This window comes from Haliaeetus leucocephalus, unplaced genomic scaffold (genome assembly GCF_000737465.1).
Source record: "Haliaeetus leucocephalus isolate CR32 unplaced genomic scaffold, Haliaeetus_leucocephalus-4.0 Scaffold161, whole genome shotgun sequence".
NCBI classification, from domain to species: Eukaryota; Metazoa; Chordata; class Aves; order Accipitriformes; family Accipitridae; genus Haliaeetus; species Haliaeetus leucocephalus.
This window is the reverse complement of record NW_010972597.1, coordinates 1,881,700-1,903,002: the sequence shown is the minus strand read 5'-3', so window position 1 is coordinate 1,903,002 and position 21,303 is coordinate 1,881,700. Positions and strand designations below refer to the sequence as shown.

The 21,303-nt window shown below is 36.1% G+C and overlaps 1 protein-coding gene across 3 annotated transcripts in view; it reads left to right on the top strand.

Moving 5' to 3' along the window:
• Positions 1 to 21,303, top strand: part of CHID1 (chitinase domain containing 1) — a 135,135-nt gene that overhangs the window by 96,358 nt on the left and 17,474 nt on the right. Inside the window, exon 10 of one of the 3 annotated variants that reach the window (XM_010562569.1) lies at positions 14,066 to 14,114. The exons of the other annotated variants lie outside the window; for them this stretch is intronic. Within the exon in view, the coding sequence (XP_010560871.1) occupies positions 14,066 to 14,114 (49 nt within the window). The remainder of the gene's footprint in view (positions 1 to 14,065; positions 14,115 to 21,303) is intronic. 3 annotated transcript variants of the gene reach the window in all.

Sequence of the window (21,303 nt, the reverse complement as noted above, 5' to 3'; positions counted from 1 at the left end):
TATTCAGTGTAGAACTATGGATTCCTACCGGTATCTTCTTTCCATCTTGAGAGGGTTTGAAGTCAGAAAAAGCCAGTCTTCTGAGATGTCAGAAATATAAAATTATGGCAAAAGTTCATACAATAGCTGTTCTGCCTTTCATTGATGCATCAGTATGCCCAATATTATTTGCAGTCTGCCTTTGCACTGCCCTTAGTAGGAGATACATGCCTATGTCTTTTGGTCACACATATTTGTCTCCTTAGGCTGAAGCAGTTGTTGCCTTCCGATTCTGTAATTTGACTTGCTCACAATTAAATCTACACATGATGCTCTGCTCCCATTTACCTGCTGACAGAAGATGTATAGCAGAAAATTGTAGGCTGATGGGCCCACGCATTACAGTTCTTGTAAGTGACATTGCGTACCTGCTTGGGGGCTGAACCTGGGAATGCTCAGATCTTGCACAACACTTCTGCAGCTCTTTCCTGTATATGGGCCGGGCTGAGAACCTTGGAGAAACACTGCCCACCAGTTGTAGCTTTGCCATATTCTCTCTGTTGATCCCTCTGTAGACTGCAGGTCAACATGGAACTGGAAGTGACTGGATGGTGTGCGGTTATTTTCCAGCATTCCACTGCCAGCAAAAGCAAGTGATGCGCAAGTTTTGAGTTTGAAACACCTTCACTCCTCCTCAGGCTTAGCACTGCAGAAGGGCATGAGCACCATCAGGCAATCTTTGAATTAATGAATTTTTTTCATGAGTGAATAATGCATAAACCCAGCTCTTACTCCCACCAACAATCCATGTTGTTTTGTAATGAAATATGCATTTCTTTTATATTTGAAAAACGTAAAGTACCTTCATTTTGTGGGTAGTGCAAAATTTATGATCATCTTAATTATTCATTTCAATGCTTTTTTAAGTTTGTAGGTATATTTAAATGACATGATAGATGACCAACCCATCCCTTACCAACCCTTGAAATAAAATATGATAGATTTGGAACTCTTAGGGCCTGAGCCTTCTCTTTTCCCAGTCACTTTAGATATGAGCTCTAGAGTCTGCAAGCTACGTTGCCCAAAGCATTTAGGCGCTTAGTTCTTACTGAAGTCTTCTGTAACAAAGGATCTTAATGGAAGTAAAACCTGTGAAAATGTTTGAGGATCTATGCTTCACCACTTGCAAGGCAGTGCTCAGTACATTAGAGGATCAGACCTAGCATGCAAGTTTTGTGTTACTGTGCCATGTGCAAATCGGAGATAGAAGCATTCAATTTGTCTTTCTCGGCCTTGTATATATACCTTTATAGTCAGTATTTTATTTATGTATTTTGATGAGGAGGATTTTTTTTAAAAGAACATTTGACATGGTGGAATAGAAATTTAGATTTAAGAAAAAACAGTAATAAATTATGATTTATCAGATCTGGATTGTTACATCCAAATGATAAACAAGAATAGCCATATACTGCTTCTGACGTTCTTTCGGGGCTCCTGTATGAACACAGCTATAGGTCCTATGATTTTGGTTTGTGCCGTTTATATGCTTTGTAAATTACATTTGTTGATGACAATCTAAACAGGACACGTGGAGAAAATTTGCACAGACTACCATTTTGAGTAATCAAAAAGTGAGATGAAGGGATGTTTATGTTGCTTTTAATAGGACTTCAGGTTTTCCCTGAAAGAAATCCTCACATATATCTTTCAGACACTGTTTTCTAAATGCTTCAATTTAAAAGACTTGATATTTTTGACAGTCAGTTCTTTGGAGGCTGTGCACATTGGTTTTGAAACAGTCAGTTGCAAACCACAGGATACAGTTCTCTCAGCTTGCTGAGCTGTCATTGCAGCAGCCTGCCACTGCTCTCTTTTTCCTAAAATGAACCAGCTTGACCATGTGTATGCTTCAACAACCACTCATTTGAAACTTATCCATGATGATTACAGTTGATTTGCCTGAAATAACTTAGCAAGACATTTTGCTGGATTTAGGAGATAAGACTGTACTTTAACTTTGTTGTTTACTGTTTTTAACAAGACTATGTTGTTTTCTGATTCAACTATGTACTCCTTCAGTTAGCAAGATTCTTCCAGCGTGCTTGTGTTCCTCTCTCTCCTGCGTTGGACTTTGAGAACCTGTACCATTGTAGATGTCTTTGTTCACTTATTCCTGTACATCTGATTTTATGACACAAAGAAATACTAATTAAAAAAATTTTTTTTTTTTAGTTGTAGTAATCTTCCTTTCACTCAATTTACTGTCACTGTAGGAAGGGAGCTGCCCAGTATTTTGATGTACAGGTAGTTCAAATGCAGCAACTAATGCTGTCACAGAAGGAGTGTTTAACACAGTGTAAGCACTAGACTACAGTGTGTTCTCCCAAGTAGTTTCTTATTTCCCCTGAAATCATATTTAAATTCAGCCATTGCCCTGTCTAACACATAAGTCTTAACAGAGCACATATTTACTTTTACAGGCTTCTCTTCTGCATTTGACCTGGTTCAGCTAGGGAGCATTCCACAAATCACTTAATTCTCTTTGCTCACATGCCTCTCTGGGATGGCCAATGCCAGAATGTCACTCATCAGCATTTTCTTTGAAGTATTTAATGTTCTGTTAGTGAATTAAAGCTGAGTTTGACATTCAGTGCATAATGAATGTCTTGGGGGCCACTTTGAGGTACTGCAACAAGGCTCTTGCTGTCCAATTCTATTTTGCATCATCTGGGAGGCTTGCTGAGGATCAGACTTCCTTCCCTCTGTTGTAAAAGTGCACTAAACCAGACCCTTTTACTGTTCAATTCCAACTGTGAAGGGTTTGATCAACATTTGGTGTCTTTTTCTTGAATGCTTATTTTAGAGATTCTTTAGGTGGGTATTTGTGGCCAAAGAAAAACTGTAAAGCTTTACAACCATCAAGCATCTTACCATCAAGCATCACCTCAGGTGCCTCACAATTTTTGCCTTTTTGTGGGGTATTTAACCTATTCCTAATGCCTTTGAAAAGAAGATAGAACGTAGCACAGTCCAAGCAGATAAATTGTTAGATTTAATTTTTATTTTCTGTTAAACCTTCTATACTGGGATTCTGTTTCAGAATTTTAACCAAAAATAATTCCCATGTGTCAATTATTGGCTCAACTGGACTTCAGAGTTATATTAGAATGTGCTCAGAGCTGGGAAGACTGATCTTAGAACTACTGTGTCCAGTGTTGTTCTTGTTCTTTGTCTCCCAAGTGTTTGCTCAGTTCTTTCTAATGGGAGATGGTAGTGCTGATGTTTATTAGACAGCATGACTTTCCTGACTGTTGATTTTTCCAATGTCGTGTTTTACTTTTGGAATTTTTCCCAAGTTTCAAGGAGGTAGATGGTATTTCAAGAAAGTAAGTCATGGATTTGCTGAAGGGTAAATATCAATGAATGCCTGCAACAAGGAAACAAAAAAAACCCCTTTCTGTAAAGGTCAGTATCAGTCACACTGTTTTTATAGAATAGAATAGCATCATAGAAACATGTAGGTTGGAATAGACCTTTAAGATCATCAAGTCCAACCGTAAACCTAACACTGCCAAGTCCACCACTAAACCATGTCCCTAAGCACCACAGCTACATATCTTTTAAATACCTGCAGAGATAGTGGCTCAACCACTTCCCTGGGCAGCCAGTTCCAATGCTTGATAACCATTTCGGTGAAGAAATTTTTCCTAGTATCCAGCCTAAACCTCCCCTGGCACAACTTGAGGCCATTTCCTCTTGTCCGCTTGTTACTTGGGAGAAGAGACCAGCACCCACCTCGCTACAACCTCCTTTCAGGTAGTTGTAGAGAGCGATAAGGTCTCCCCTTAGCCTTCTTTTCTCCAGACTAAACAACCCCAGTTCCCTCAGCCGCTCCTCATAAGACTTGTGCTCCAGACCCTTCACCAGCTTCATTGCTTAGTTGAGAGTATTTTCTAATGGTTGCTAGCTTGCCATTTACATACTGCAAGGAGTTTTAAATTATTTGGCTTATACAGATGGAAGAACAGGGTGAAATCAGACTTCTGCCAATCAAGGATTGCTGCTGAGTCTTTTGTGGTCCTTTCCTATGTTAAAAAAATTCCAGAATTTCTTTATGAACAGTACATACAAGTTAGACCTGAGTCTCTTTATGTAAGCCTCTAAAAGAACCTTGGAAGTACTTCCTGTGGGTATGATATTCAGTCTGAAGTTTCAATGTGTGTTATAAAAGTAGGTGTAACTTGCTGGGGATATTCCATGTTCACAAATGACTTGCCTGTAACCATAAAAGAGAGGTAGGAGTAGGAAACCAGCAGCAGAGTGTTTAACTCTGATAGTTGTCCTATGTGCTAACTCCTAGATCCCACTTCCTCAAGATTTACTAAACTGATTCAAGCAAAACTTGCTCTCAACATCTAGTTCAGCCTTGTAAAATCATCATGAACTTCAGCAAGTTTCAGCACACAAACTAGGTATTAATGTTTCTTATAAGTAGTATAGTGAAAAAAGGTATTTTATTCTTCTGTCTCTACAGATATAATCCAAATGTAAATTGAGTCATTTTTGTTCACATCTGATACGAAACAGAATTTGAAGACTGATAGTTTTGGTTTGTACTCCATTTTTCATACATGCATGTATGTATATTGCCTTTTTTAGTACTGATATTTTAATAACCATGCTTATTGGTATTTTAGTTATCTTACAATCCTAATGTTTCTATGTTGGTCCTTATGTCTTATATACAGCTCATCTTTCCTTAATCTATTCGGAGTTCTGAAGAGTCTTACAATTTTCAGTCTCCCAGTTCTGTCCTTTCCTGATCTCTTTTTCCTCCTTTTCCTTGCCATATATAATCTCCCTCCACAAGTTTCTTCTCTCCTTGATTACAGGCTAGTAATCCCTCCTAGATTGCTACAAACATAATGACCTTGGTTTTGTACTGTGCTTTTCTCTCTGTTTGTACACATTTTTTTCAAAATTAACTACGTGCAAAATTTAACTCAAAATAATTCGGTCACACTAACTGTTTTCTAATACATGCTTGGTTTACTAATGATCCCAATTCTTCAGTTCTTCCAGAGGTTTCCCAAGGCATGCTTATTGATTTGTGAATTTTAGCATAAAAAACCCAATCATTTTAAACATAAGGTTGAAGCGTCGCACACATTCTTAGAACTAGAAAATTTATTTTCTTTAAAACTAGAAAAGCACTTTGAGAAGAATCCTTAAGAGATCTAGCAAAATTCTTATGAGAAGAAGATAACATTTTATGGAATACTTTAGAATGTAGCTGGAGTTCTGAGAATCAAACTTGATTTTGTTTAAAAACAGGTAGAAGGGACAGGAGAGATAGAGGAGTGTACCATTACAATGACATCTGTACCCTGCCATATTTCACTTTGTTTTTTTGCAGAAGACTCAGACTAAGCACCAGCAAACAGTGACTCATATAAATAACCATTTGATTTGCAGAAATAAACAGGAGTTCTAAATTCAGCAAAAATACTTAAGCATTGCAAAGGTAGAACTGGGTGACTGAAAACTGCAGGAATCTTAAGAACTTGGGATAAATTAAGGAAAGATGCGTGAAAGCAAGCATGTATTAAGGCCCTTATCAAATTAAGTTAATTTGCAGAATGAAGTTAGTAACTAATACATTTAGGCCAAATTATTTCTATCCATGAGTGGATAAACTTAATTTTTAAATCAGTGCTGTATGCACTCATTTATTTTACAATAGAGCATATCCAAAATATACACTACTGCGCTTGCCCTGGATGCTTTGAGTTTCCTAGAAATCAGATTGCCTTCTTGTAGGTATGAAATTACTCTTTGAAATTACTCTTTGACCCTTTCTGTGGAGCTTTTTTTCTGAATTAGAAAGTTTGTGTCTTTCTGAAACAAAAAAAGCAAGTAAGTGTGCTCAGTACCTACTTAAATTATTTTTCCTGTGAAAAAAGTGAAATACGTATTTTGTATTGTATGTGAGCACATGCAATTTCTATATCAGTTCTGAACTTTGTAGAATCTGAAAGTGTTATGAGCTTACTGAAAACGTCCCTCTTATTTATGAATTAATATAGAACTTACTGGAGTGCCAAAAGCAAGTATTTCAGATATCCTACTGTATCACCATTGTTCTGTGTATTATGTTTCCAAAGGTGAACATTTTTCTCACTTTCCTGTAATGCAGCTAAATCTGACTTTTCAGCTTTGTTTTGTTTGAATTCTGACACCATTTAGCAATAGAATCAAATTCTTACATATGCATATTTAGGATACTCATCTCCTGGGATACAAGTTATTATTCAGGTAATAATTCCTCATAATAATTATAACTTAATTAGACTTGACACTTGGCATATAGTGTGGCTGTTCATAATGGACTTTTAAAAATGCAGTGAGAAGAAAGGTAAAGATACACTGCATATAGACTGTAAAAAAACAAACCAACCAAAAAAACACCACTGATAATTCTTTTAGTGAGAAACATTTTTAAATAGTGTGGTGTATTTTAGTTTGGTTCTGGAATACACTTTTTAGTCAGTCTTCCGTATCATCTCCCATTTCTGTTATTTTAATTCACATTGTAGAGCAGTCTTGGAATATAAAAAATGCTGAAATGGAAGCTGAGATGCATGAGTGCATTTAGTTCACTCTCCTCATGAACCTTGAGTCTGTGAAACCAAATTAGGGCTAGTCCAAAGTAACTCCTCCTGAAACACACACTGTGTGAGCATCCTCAACACTAATTATTTCACTATACAAATTTACACAGAGGAAGGAAGAGTCTATTTTTTCATTGAAGCAACTGTGTGCAGCATGTTGATGTGTTGGTGACAATCCTTGTAAAGAAATCATTTTGTGGGGGTGTGTGTGGAGACCCAAGAAAGGCAAGAGCTTTGGTCTGAGGCTCTTTGCCTCTGAACTCATGACAAGAACAAGGTGACAAGGCACTTGGCATCCCTCATAGCTCTGCTCTGGAACATGATTAGATAAAATACTAAATTACTTCACGGTAATCTTCTACATATATCAAAGCAAGTTAGCCCTTTGACGTTCACAGATTCCAAGTAATTTTAAGATTTGTATGTGTTCTCCCCTCCCTGCCCTTAATACAGGATTCCAAAGAAGAGTAAAGTATGGCTTGAATAACTGACTTCAAATTTACAGCCCTTTGTATCTACAAAGCAAAAACTTCAAATACTTTTTAGTTTTGGCTTCTGCAGCAAATTTGGTTTACTACATCTATTTATTTTTACTAAGTGTATTTACAAGTTATCATCAAAGCTCTCAAACTTATCTAACGACTAAGCAACTTTGTTGTTTAGATTGAAATATGCTTATTACTTTATCTAAGAACATGCCAACCTAACTACAGACTCTTGAAATTTCCATGACACCTATGAAACTTCATCCTCATTTAGTTTCAACAGAAGGAAATAAACTTGTTCTCTGAGTTGGAATCTAGTAACAACCTTGGCGGTTACCAGTGCAGACCCATGATTTTTTACAATGGCAGACTTCTGTTCCTGTGATGATTTAGAATACATCGCTCTTGCTGGTGACATAAGTTAACATCTCTGCCTTCTCCTCTGTGTGGAAGATGAGATACTCAGAAGGTTGATTGGATAATGCCAGTGAGGCATTTAGAAGATGCCAGAGCATTATGAAGATGAGAGTTATTCCACCTGTCCTTGAAAAAAATCTGAGGGGACCTTTGACAAATAATTTTTCACACTTCTGAATTTTTCATAATTTTATAGAAAATTCTGGAATGAGTAAAGTAGTCCTTATGTACCTGTAAGATGTATTTTACAGTATTTTCTCCATTAGTGAAAGCTTCTATTTTGTGTTATGAGAAAGCAGCTGCTTAATGACTAACTGTCTAACCAGGTTATCTTGCATGATAAATCAAAACAGCAAGGTTCATTAGCCTTCATAATGTTTTGGAATACATAAATTATGGAAGTTATTAGTATGTTTTGCATACAGTGATTGCATAGTTATATTAAAATACACTTTCAGTGCAAAGTTAAGCAGTCAATTAGTCAAGTTTAAGAGGTGCTGAAGTTAAATTATTCTCTGCTTGCATTAATGAAAATCATCATCTTAGCTATTTTCAGAAAAAGATGTAAAGCTCCAGTTTCAATTTTTCAGCACTGGCCCATGCAGAAAGATTCTTTCCATACATAAGGACTATATTCTTCAGTGTATGTGGGGATGGAGTGGAGTACCATCAATAATAGTATCCTGCAGTCTAACAGATCTCACCTCTGAGATGTGACTTTCCATTCTTGACTAATGAATGTATTGTTTTCATAGTAGCTGTGAAAATCAAACTGAACAGCAGGTCACATGGTCTTCTGTCCCCCTTTGAAAATATTTTAAGAGGCAAGTCAAATAGTAGTCAATGCTTGTTTAAATAGTTCTGGAAATCCTAAGCCAGTAGACTTCAGTACTGTGTGGAAAAATTGAAGAAGTTTGTATTATATGTAGCTGTCTTACCCATCTGTGGAATGGCAGTAACACTGGAGGTAAAATGTAATGTCCCATATGCATCTGTTTCTAGCAAAATCTGTTTTGTGTGTATAAGTTGTTTTTATCCCTAATATATTTCTTCAAAACACTTTTAAACACTTCTTTGATCCTTTTCATTTATTTTCTTTTCTTTAAATATGGTATACGAGTCTCATGATTAATTTTGACACTCTTCTTCTATCAGCTGTTCTTCCGTATTAATGCTGGAGTGGTAAAGATGGTGATAGTGCCCTAATTTTCACCCGCAGGAGTTCATACAATATGTCTTCCTAAGAGCTTTCATGTGAAAATATTCAAGTATGTTATACTGAAATACTTCGTAGACTTTAAGATATGAATCTTTAAAACTCCATATACATTTTAAGAATAAAATAAGCTTAAATTTTTTTAAAATATTTAATTTTTATTTAAGATTTTAATTAGATATTTTAAAGATTTGTTTTTAAAGATTTATTTTTAAAGTATTTAAAATCTTTTGAGAACAAAGCAAAACCTTGAACATGTTTTTGTCATAGAATCAGAATGATATGCTTAGTAGTAGACACACAATTTTACTTGTAAGTTCCCTGAGATGCATCTGAAAATCAAATTAAACAGCAAAAAAAAAAAGCTGTTGCTGAATATACAATGAAAGATAACCAATTTTGACTCTTAAGTAAACATTTTGGGTTTATTTCTATATTTTTATCTTCCCTTAAATGTTAATAAAATATTTTAATGTTTTGAGTAGTTTCTTATTTTATGATTTAGCTAAATTCTCTTTTGGAAATATTTGTGGAAGCAAATGCAAGTATTTGTGTTCTGCTAACACTGACTAGCAGAGAAGCAGAGGTAGGTTTTGCCAGTTTGTTCAAGGAAGGAGAGATATGATTGATTGGATACTGGCAAAATGGTAGGTGTGTGTGGCTTTCTAAAGCACTTGTGAGTTTTGGGTTGACTCACAAGTTGTTTTGACTTGCTAAAGAAGTCATAAGGTCAGGAAAGGTGAAGGTGAATATTAGACATCAGTCAAGAATTTTTTTCTGTTATGTTTGAGGTTGTAGTTAGTGACAGATAATACAGTTATAAAATTCTAGTGATTTCCATCAATTTTAATTATTAGAGCTGAACCTTTTCAAGAAATTATTTAGCCTCTGGGTAAAAACAAACATGAATACCCTGTCTTAGCTTTAAATCTAATTTTGAGTATCCAGTAACTCAAATGAAAAGGTAAGAAAACTTGGATATGTTACTTGTATTTTATTATAAACAACATAGATCTATTTGCTGGAATGAAACAGTATCTCTGGCTCTGTGAAGCTCATGTATTGTCTTTCTGCACTCAAACTTATAGAACCAATTCTTTACAGAACGATGTTTCTGTATCTGTAAAAATTGAGCACCTTGCTGAATTCCTTTTGAATTACTCATCCTTTCATTGTGTTAAAAATAAAATTTTAATCTGAATGATTGACCAAATTCAAATGGCGAACAGTATAATTTGCATTAGTTATAAGCTAGAGCAAAGTGCTCCTGAAGTTACACAATCTTGTCATAATATACTTCCCTAAAACTGCTCTTCCGTTAACTTGGTAACTTCTTAGCTTTCACTTTCTCTCTGTGACCAGGCATCTTTTTGTGGGACACAATGAAGATTATCTGGAATCATGTAAAGAAATTTCAAGACATCTGTCTTAATTTATTTTTCTCTAGACATCTGCTAATGCTGTTGCAATATTTCTGAAGAAGTATTTATACATCATGTCATATTTAGTTGCTGCCCTTGTAGGAAGAAGTGACGTTTTTATTTTACAAAATCCCCACAATTACTGACTGGATTGGTATTGCTTTTGTCTAGTTTAATTTATAACATTATCCCAGACTTCTGTCTTTCAGAGGAAGAATTTGTTTCCAAATAGATTCTTTATTTTAATCAGTAGCCTTCCCACCTCTGTCTTAATTGCTTAATGTTTATGCATCATCCTGAAGTGTGAAATGCTGTGACAATTTGATGGTTTTATGAATTCTTTCATCACTCTCCTACTCAGTATATTCTTATTTTATTGTAGGTACAACTTACAACAAAGATGATAGGTTTGAAAGTGGGGTTGCAGTTCAAAACTGTTCTGCTACGGTAGGACATTCTGTAATACTTCCCAGTCAAGTTCATTAAATTATGTTGTTATAGCAACTGGTTAACTTCTTCCATACTTAAAATATCTTGTGTCAAAGAATTAGCACTGCTTAATTGTATTTTATTGCAAAAGAGGCAAGTAATTAAAGAGGTTCTTGCAATGGCTGTGGGGCCAGAAAGAGTCAGAAACTACTTGTAATTGGAATCTATTTTGTGAATATAAATTAATAGGTCTAATAACCTGTCTCTTCATTCCCCAGGATCCAACAAAGTATCCAGAATATTTGAATTGTTGTTGCTTGCTCAGAAACATCGATGGATTAAAAATTAGCTCTTGGCCCCACTCTTTTTTTTCCCCTTCGTCTCTTCTTGTCAGCTTAAGAAACCCGTAACATGTATGATGTATTTAGACCTTCTCTGATGCAATATCCACATAGACAAATAGCCCTATAAAATCCATTTTGGCCTTTTTGGTGTGTTTCTCTGTATTTTGTCTGTCAGTCGTGTGCTGCTGCAGGTTCTTTTGTTTTTCCTCCTAGTTTGGTTCTCTGCATGGAAACTTTCTGAGCATTTGATCAAAGACAGCAGTCATCATAATCCACAAATGCAGAGCTTTGGGGGGGAAAAGATTACTCACAACGTAATATTTGGCATTTCAAGTCAGCACGTGCCAAAATCAATCAGAAAAACTAGTTCAACTGATCCCAGTTATGGAGTCAGAGCTTATTGAAAAGCCAAGAACCTGCATTTTTTTCATGGTCTGAGGAGGTAATTTTTCTTTTCAGGACTTCTGGATTTGATTCACCAACTATTTTTTGATGCTGAGTACAGAATCCATCATCTGGCAGTAATAGTTCTTTGCTTAAAGAGAAAACTGTGCCATCGTGAGGAGGGGATTGAAATAAAAGAGGTTCTGAAGTGGTGCAATAGTGATATTGTAGACTACAATGTGTGTAAAGCAGTACAGAGTTTTATTGCAATAGCTGCAATGGAAAATGAAAGAGAACTATATTACAGCTCTCCGCCTTATGTAAAAGTAAGCTCCATTAAAATAATGCCCAGCAAAAGTCTTACCAACCCCAAACATAGGTCAGTAAGTCTTTCAGTGACTGCAGCTGGAACTTTTTCATCTAATCCAAGCACTATTCTCCATGTTATTCATGTTCTTGGATGGGAGGGTTTTGCAGTTTTACAGTTGACAGTTCCATCCGTTTCTCTTCATTTTCTAGCTTTGCTATCCTCCTCTTTTTATGTTTTCTTTACTTATGAAGGTCATTCATACCTCATCTCTGTGCATGCAACTGTAGCAGGAGCTTGTGATAATTAGGTATGTAGGGCACAGGCAGTTATTCCCAGGTGGCACCTCTGCCATATGGTTTTGAAATGGCTCTTTGCAATGAAAAGTAAAGCTTTACTTCTCCCCTCAGGCCTGCCTTAAGGTAGAAAAGTTGGCTTCTTTGTGGCAATGAACCTATTCAGTATCTTGCCTGACTTAATTCAATAGAATCAATTTTTTTAATTAAAACAATCAAATGCTTTTCTTGAGCCTTTGAAAAAGGCAATGTTCACTGATGAAATAAGAAGAAAAAAGGAAAATTAAAACCTTTTTTTCCCAACACTTGTTTCTAAATTGTCCTTAAAGAAAAAAAAAAGACATTGTTTCTTCATTCTACATTGTATCAGTCTCTCTTCCACTATGCTTTAAGTAATTGATGCCTTGCAGGAGTTTTTGCTCTTTAATTTTGCTTTGGGCTTTCTGGGTTTGCTTTCTGTTACATGCATATCCTAGTGTTTGTTAATATTTAACTTGTTTAGATTTACAATTAGTAAGTGTTTAAAGGACATCCTTCTTCTACTAATTACACAGCTGTACTGGTGATTACTCCGTGTGTTGGATGACTTGTGTAGGGAATGCAAAGTGATAGTATTTTGAAAGTGTTATTGCAATTTAATATATTTGCATATGGAACCACTTCAGATGCATAAATGCCCTGCTGTTTAACTTCAGCAGTTTAGTAGGATAAATTGTTAACACTTACTGTCTGAATTTGCTCAAATAATTGCAAAAAGCAAACTTCTATCATTCAAATACAGCAAAAAGATTTATTTTCTAACTTCCCCAGATGCTAACAAAATTTTAGAATGTACACAGATTCCACATATGCTGTGGCTATAATTCCCCTTTACACTGTTCCTCTAAATCAACAATTTCTTCTGCAAACCAAAGATCCTTTGTGTACAGAGGGCTGTATAGCTGGTAGAGGGCCATAGTTATGGTTACTGCAAAAAGTAGTTCTGTTTAATTTAAAGATTAAAAAATATATATATACATAGCTGTTAGAGGTAAAATAGTATTGCATTTTGAGATTTCCAGGTAAAAGGAAAAAAATGTGGTGGCCATCATTTTGTCCCTTGATTTGCACTCCAAGTGCTGCCATTTGATTTAAGTAACAGTTCTTTGGAAGTCATTTCCAATATATATATGCATATTTTTTTTTGCCTTTAAAATTTAGTCTTAACCTTAACAAATTTTAGCAGCTGGCACAGATATGTTTGTTCAGGAGAAACTAAACAGATAAAAATACACAAATATTTGTCAGAGTTACAACAAAGATAAGGAAGACGTTCTGCTGGTTTTTCATGATGAAAAGTGCCAGGCTTTTCTTTAAAACTGAACACTGCCACGTGAATATGTATTAGTTTAACTAAATATCAGGAGATTTAAAATCCGTGTTCTCAAGTATTTACTTAACTGCCCTGATGAAGATAGTTTCTTGAAAGGGCATAAATCTCTACTCTCATTGGATAAAACATAGTTTATTACTTCATAGCCCATCTTCAATTCAAGTCATGCCAAAAATGGAGGAATTCTATGCCATCCAGATTATTCTAAAGCATGTTAAAAATGTACTAAACCTCTAAGATTTGCATTATTTATGAGAGATTAATAGTCATTTGCATGAATCTGTCATCATTTTATCTTTTCAAAAAACAAAGACTGAAAATCTTATATTAGTTCTATTGGTGTAAATCCAGAATAAATTTATATAACTGTGACTAAAACATGGACAATTGAGAGGAGAAAAATCCCTTTGCCAAGTATGAAAAATGAACTCAAAAGTCAGCAGAAATGTTCTTCTTTCCTCACTTAACTTGGTCCAAAAAGATAGAAAAAAGTATATAGTTCATAGCTTCATAGGACACTGGAGGTTTGTAGAGTTTACTGATCTGCCATAGATTTTCCTTTAGCGTAGTTGCCTTCTTTAGTTACAATCCTCCCAGTCAGGGATTGAATTTATAATTCCTTTCATATGAAGGTAAAACTATGTGCTGTATTGCACTTGATCATTTAAATTTATTACTGTGCATCTATAACTACTTCATGCCAAAAAACTATCCCTGAACTGTGTTTCTTTTATCTTACAGAAAGTGTTTGGTGTTCAGGTCTTCAGAGGTTGAACTTGAGACATGGCAGGTGATAATTAAAAGACATGGAGTAGGTTTGAAACATTTTTCTGCTTTGTGAGAGCTAGGTTGAAATACCAAAATTTAATTGACGTGTCAGCTAATTAAAGTAAAAATTGGAACAAAAGAACCCTGAAAATTTTCAAAAACTGTGTGTGTGATAACCTGCAAGTCATATTTTAGTCAGATTTGTCAGCAATGAGAATTTGGCAGATTAACCTTAGATGTAAGAGCAAAACTTGCTGGGTTTTGGTCTGGGCTACCTCTAAAAGTCAGAGAATACTACAACATGCTTCCATTTAGGAACATAACCTGAAATAGGTTTCAAATGCATTAGTTCTAAGGGACCATGGGTAACATTTCTCAGCAAACTAGAGCAGCACAGTAAGATAAATAAAGCTTGAGGAACTCTGTAATTTCATAGCTTCTTTTAGATAGTTTATCATGATTGTTGCTACAGAATTAATTTTTTTTAAGGAATTATTTAAATGCCATTATTTTAATAAGTATTCTTGCATTTTGAAAGCATTTGCTACATACTTTTCAAGTGAACAGAAATAGGTACAAGTAAATGGTGGACATTTTGTGCTTGTTTGTCATAGCAGCATTGAAAATTACAGTCCTAGGGCTTTGATAGCTGGCAGTATGGCAGTGTCCTGGATGGAGGAAATAATACCATGAATTTGTTTGTTGGGCTGATATTAAGACCATTCTCAAAGGCATTTGATTTGTTGCATTCAGCAGGATGCTTGGGATCTCAAGGATCTGCAGCAGAGCTGCACAAGGCAGTGGTGAATGCTGCCTTCTTGCTTCTTGGACCGTTCTTCCTTATCTGCTTTATATATGTCTTACGTGCCGAAGTGCAGAGCCACAGTAGCAGAGGCTGCCTTCAGGAGATTTGAAGGATACAGATTCCCACTGCTTTGAGGGGAGAGGGCTGTTCAACAACTGGATTACTTCTACGGTTTAGCATTTTGTATCAACTTTGCATTCACAGATCATGTTTTACTGAAAACCCACTAGTCATGAGGCCAGGGAGGAGCAGGCAGAGATACTGGTAGTGGAAATTGTAGGCCTGACATGATTGTGAGCTAAGGAATCTGAACACTCTTCTGGGGCTACTTCCAAGTGGAGACCTATGTCTGCATGTCATTTGCAGCATCTTGTGACGCAGATGGAATCCAAATCGCGGTCAGCTTTCTCAGGCTACAGTCTCCTACTGTAGTTAGCTTTGTTCATCACCCGAAGTTCTGGTTCCTTGCAGACAACACTGCTTCTGTCTGGCCTAAACTATTTCTCCTGTTTCTGCAGAGAGAACAGAGTCAGCATTTCTCTCCTAAGGCTGTTCCTGACCTGGGTCAGTTTTACATACCCAGAGTCCTGCAGCCTGCAAGTTTTGTGGTATGCCTGAGTAGAGAAGGTCATCTGGGAGCTACAGTGCTAGATCTTCCCCTTTGGTCACAGCATCCTTCTCCCATCCTTGGTGCCTTCTGCTGCTTGCACCCAACATATGTTCCCTTCCATTCTCCTTTGCTACAAAGTGTAACCTTCCCGTAACTGTGCCCTGCATGGGGGTTGGCCCCTGCCCATCTGTCTCAGCCTGGACCTTTAGCAGCCCTGTGGGAACAGGGGGCTTGAGCACCTACCTACCTGGCACGGGCCTCGCGGCAGCCATAGATGTTGTCCTCTGGTACCCCAGAGCCAGGTCAGACAGGGCTGAGTTGGGGGCTTGGAAGAGCAACTGTGCTGCTCCTTTCCTGACACAGGGTGAGGAAAAGATGTTCCTGCTGGCTTTTATGGTTGTTAAATCCGGCCGGCGACATTGCTGTTGACCTTGTGTTTGTATTGGGATGGTTTTAGTTCAGGAATGGTTGAAGAGAGATGCAAGAAGCAACGGAAGAGTTAGTGATGTTCACTGGCATTAAGATCAGCTGACCTTTTAGGCAAGGACGGAAAAGAAATGTGATTTTTTTTATATCTACCTTTTCTAATGCAGTAGGCATAGAAGAATTAAGAATATCAAAATAGGTGACTGCACTCATCTTTCATTTTCATAGCTGGAGTGGATCAAATTTCATATACACTGAATTGAGATCATCTGAATCTGAACTGGCTCCAAATCCAGTTTAACACAGTTTTTATAGCTAATCTTTGTACCACTGGATGAATATAGCTCATTTGTATATTTTGAGCAAGAGAAAAGTCTGGAAAGCTTTTATGATGTATGTAAAAAACCCCAACGAACCCAACGTGACATGCAACAGAACTAGCATAGTTTTAGGTTTTGTTATTTACAGCTGAAGCTGAACAGCAGATACATTAGTGTATCTGAACTTTGTTCAGCCTCACATCCAAAGATACACAGCCTCACTTTTTCATATACACTGCTATTATGTCAGTTCTTGAAAGAATGGAACACAGTGTTGTACTTAGAGTAATGTGTTCGAAGACGCTTCAACCTCAATCAGGTGTTACTTAAGCATTTCAGAAAATGTAGCCTTAAACTAGCAGTTTTATTTTCAAAGATTATTTTTTTTAGGATGAACCTGCTCATTCTTGAAACAAGCCTGTTTAGTTTTCATCATGTTGAGAAGTAGTTTTAAGCAGAGAGACCATGTCTCGTCTCAGATTCTGTAGTAAACTAGATTATTGGGTGAGCTGGAGCAGAATTTAAGCTTTTATGTTAACTGTCTAGGAAGGACTAATACTTCTACCATTCCATGATGATACATTGCCTCATAAGAATTTATTAGCACCTGTGTTTCTTCTACGAAGGGTGGACATTAAGCTGCAGCAATGTCAGTGTGGTGGTTTGACCCTGACTGAGGAAAGAATCACCTGTTGGCTTCTCATCAATGCATATTTTCAATTCTCCTTTAGACAGTCATTCTCTTAGAAGCCTGGCAGCATTTTTAAGTATTTCAGAATTCTGTAAGGATAACATTTCTGTGACTAAGCTTTTTGTCTTCCACATAATAGATGGTTGTTAGGTAACTTACACATTATGTATATTTAATTTTGACAGCACAATTATTTATTTATTATCCAATACAATTAATTTAACCTTTCATTTACTACTCCTAGCCTCTAGTGGAAATTCATATGCTGAAATCTTTGGTGTTGAGATGATTCTCATCCTGGATTATGGTTGAAACTACCTTAGTAGATGGTGGGAGTAAACAATGCTTTCATTGCTCAGAGCAAATTCTGGCATTACACTATAGCATCTTCTATAATCATTCTGAAACAGCATTGGTAGTCTGATGCTTATCATGAAAAGAGGGTTATTTTCCCAGTGCTGTTATCCATGACTACATGGAGGCATCTAGAAAGATTTCAGGTTGATGCAGACCTCCACATTCTGTCCTTTTTTTTTCCACATGCCACAAAAGATGCAGATTATAAATCCTATCCAGAGAGGAAAAGTAAAGAACCCCCAGGTATATATCTATAAAGAGACCTAAAGAGGCAAGTGATTTTAAGCTGACATTTTCAGAATGGGAAGATCTGCTCAAATTTTATATCCTGCAAGAAAGTAGGTAATTTACTGACAAAGTCTTTTGTGCCGAGTATTCTCCTTCATACTTTTTTTTACCCTAATACTTTTGTGACTGGAGTTAATAAAAATGAGATATTCTTCTCCTACTTTTTCCTAGTATCATAGAAACATTACAATGATTTTAAAATACAGTATAAAATTACTACAGTATTTTAATAACTAAATGCAGATTGTATGATTTGTCATACAGTGGTATAATAAGTACCACTGTTGAAACGTCTACATATTTTGTTGAAATTGTCTTTTCATTAGTAAGGTAACAATATGTTTTCAACTCTATTTAGGACAATTTGCATGCATGCATAGGTTAAATATCTCACAAAATAGCACTTGGCTTTTGATCGGCTCTGCTAGGAATAGCTACATTGTGCTGGTGCAATCAAACACGTAAACTGCCACTTTCCTATGTAGTATAAACAAGCTATATTGTAGGATTTAGACAATATAGAACAGGTGAATCAACTTGGTTGTCAACAGAGACAGCATGAGTACTCTGTGCTTGTATAAATGATGGTGGTTTTATCAAGCCATGTGGACAAGAGAACCTCTGCTGTGCAATGTTTTTTAATAATTGAGGAAAAGGGTTTTCTTATTCTTTTTAGGGGTGATGGTCATTAGTGTGTCCTGTAGGTTTTATGTTAGATATATCTGTGGGTTTTGTTGGTGATGGTGGATGGTATGAATTTGGAGGAAAATCAGTTTGTTTTCACAGTGTACTACATTTTAGAGCTGCAGAACATAGTCTGACAATCTCCTTTAAATGAGGCTTTTGATGTTGTCCCTGGTGTATAGCAGAGACAGTTGTGATGGCTAATGAAAACATTTTTAATTATGGAATAGAAGTGTGAGAGAGAGGAGGATCTACTTCATATAAACTTTAAATTATTAAATTATTTATATTAGACTGTTTTATACCTCTCCTGTTTTTTCTCTTTTCTACCTAATTTCAGCTTAAAACAGGGAGGAGGGGGAGGATTCTTGCTTAGAAGTGAGCACATAGGGAGAGTTCTGTCTGGTATAGCTCATAAATTAAGTGAGTCAGAAAAAATGTTAACCTTGAGGTGACCTGTTTCCTAATTCAAGAGAGAATATTGTTACTCCTTGTTTGCCCAGTAGCATGCCTACTTGGTATTAATTCCATGATGAATACCAAAGACAACATCAAATTTTTGTTGAATAGCCACATTTTCTAAAATGTGTGCAAAGGCAATCAAGACCAAGTGAGGATGTTTTTATTGAAGACTTTAAATTGACCAATACACGGAGTTCATAAAAAAAATACTAAAAAAAAATAAAATCTTTTGCCTGTGGAACCTCTAGCCTCTAGCTCATAGTAAAACTAAACTTTTTTTAGTATGACTAAATAGACTAGTTACTTGAGGTAGTCCGTAACAGTATGCTTTATTTCATTTAGTTCTCTTGTGCTTTTCTGTGAGCTTGCCTGAATCCTGCTTTTTGTTCTAGCACTCTACCATTAACTTGTCTTCCACCTGACAGGAGGGTGCCCTTCGGCCAGAGCAGAAAGAGAAGTCCACATGATAACACCAGGCTTTTAAAGGCAACAAACTCATTCTTTCAAGACAGCAAAAGCTGCCAAAACAAAACCCGCTATAGATAGTGACCTGTCATGCTAGATTGGATAAATCGGAAAGAAAAATCTGTCTAACTGAACCAATACAAGCAAAAAGATTAGCTGATACTTTAGCTAGAAAGTTGAGACTTGGCAATGGTCAAGAATGACAAAGATTTCTGATAGAAAATATGCAAAGTTGATGCATATGAACAGAAAGCAACTTAGTAAACTGTTACCATAAATAATTTGCACTGGAAAAAAAAGTTCACATTTTGTAGCCCCAGGTGTCTTGAAAAATAGAAGAACACAACAACAACAACCACAAAGTATCATTACAAAATAAAATGGAGCTGTGGAACAGCAGTGTGTTATTGAAGGTATACAAACAGGTATGCAAACTTTCTGCCTCAATCTAGTTATGTCTCCATTGTCTCAGAAGTATTTATCAGCTTAGAAATACCTTGTTTTCTTTAAGGAGATTTTAACATGTTCTTCTCATATCTGTCAGTTTGAGTCAAAACCTTAAATATATAAATATTCACACCTTCTTCTGCCTTTTGAGTACTTCTATTCTTTGATCAATATCTAACTGTAGCTTTTTCTTTTTTGTAAAGAACCACCATTTTGATTATATTGAGAAAAGTTAGCATACACTAGAGTACTTTCAGCTGTACTTGCAGTTCATTAGGGTAATTTGCTAGCGTACTGTTGCGTACACTCTCAGATGAGGCTTTTTCTTTATAAAACCTCTGTGAAGTTAAATGGGAATGAGCACTATTAACGTGAAAACCTGTATACATAGAAATGCTGTAATGTTTGTGCTTTCTTCTGTAGCCGTAGTAAGGCACTGAAAGGTTTTAATGCTCATTGTTTCCCTGAGACAAGAGCAATAAGAGGACGCTTCTGAAAAGCTTGACATTGTCTTCTGTGTCTCCAGATTTTATAAAATAGGAATATTTGGCTGCCTCTCTGCAGTTGTGTCCACCAAAGTATTATTGTTTCTAAATTACTTTGAGAATGCTAAACAAGCTGCACTTTTGAAGAGCCCGGAGTAATGGTAGAAATGTTGCTGAGGTTCTGCTTATTTTCATTGGGCTGGTGCATCATGGCTTGGCTTGTGCATCATGGCAGCAATAGGTTTGTGTGAGGTTGGTGGGGAAGCATCGAAAAATGTCATCTGTTAAGTCAGTGATGAAGTATTGTGGAGAAATCAGTGAGAATGACTTTATAACACTTACTGAAAGCAGCACACCCACAGAGAAACTACTCTGTTGGAAACCTGTTACTATTAAAATAGTAAAAATACCATTATTGCCTTTTAAAACTGACAAAGCAAAGGTGCAGGCAACAAGAGAGAAGATTAACAGAGAAAGATGATGCTTGCTTATAGATTTTTCATTCCTAGACTGCTACTTGGATACTTCAACAGCTTTACCCAAGACACCCCACAGTAATGAAAGTGAACAGACTGGTGTCTGTCTGCAAACTGTATTTGGTTTTGGTTTACATGAAATAATCTAAGGATCATAACAGAACTATTTTTTAATAACATACCCTGCAGACATAATAAATAAAGCTTCTAGAGTGTGCTCTCCACTCAAATGCATAAATCCTCAAAGTAAAAACTGTTGTAATGTTAGTTAGTGTGTTCTTTTGATTCTCTAGAAGATAGGTAGCCGTCTTTTTCTTGGATAATCTATTTGCTTTTGAAAGAACTTGTGGGATTTGTGTTAATAAAATACAGATTCTTTAATGTGCAAGAAAGGGATATAGTGGTCTACAACTTTACCACCTTTTAAAGTTGCAAGTTTATACTTATATTATGTAAATATGGTGCTATTGAATATTGAATGTTGAGAGGACATGAGTAAAAAGTTGCTTAAGTGATCCTGATGGGACCAGTGTGGTGAAAGCTTACTTCATTGTTCAGTGTATTACTGACTTTTATTACTGCACACTATGCAATACTACATATATATATCTACACACATATATAATATTATGTTATTAGTGACTCTGCAGCTAGGCTTTTCATAAATTTATGCATGCTCACAAAACTATTTTAAA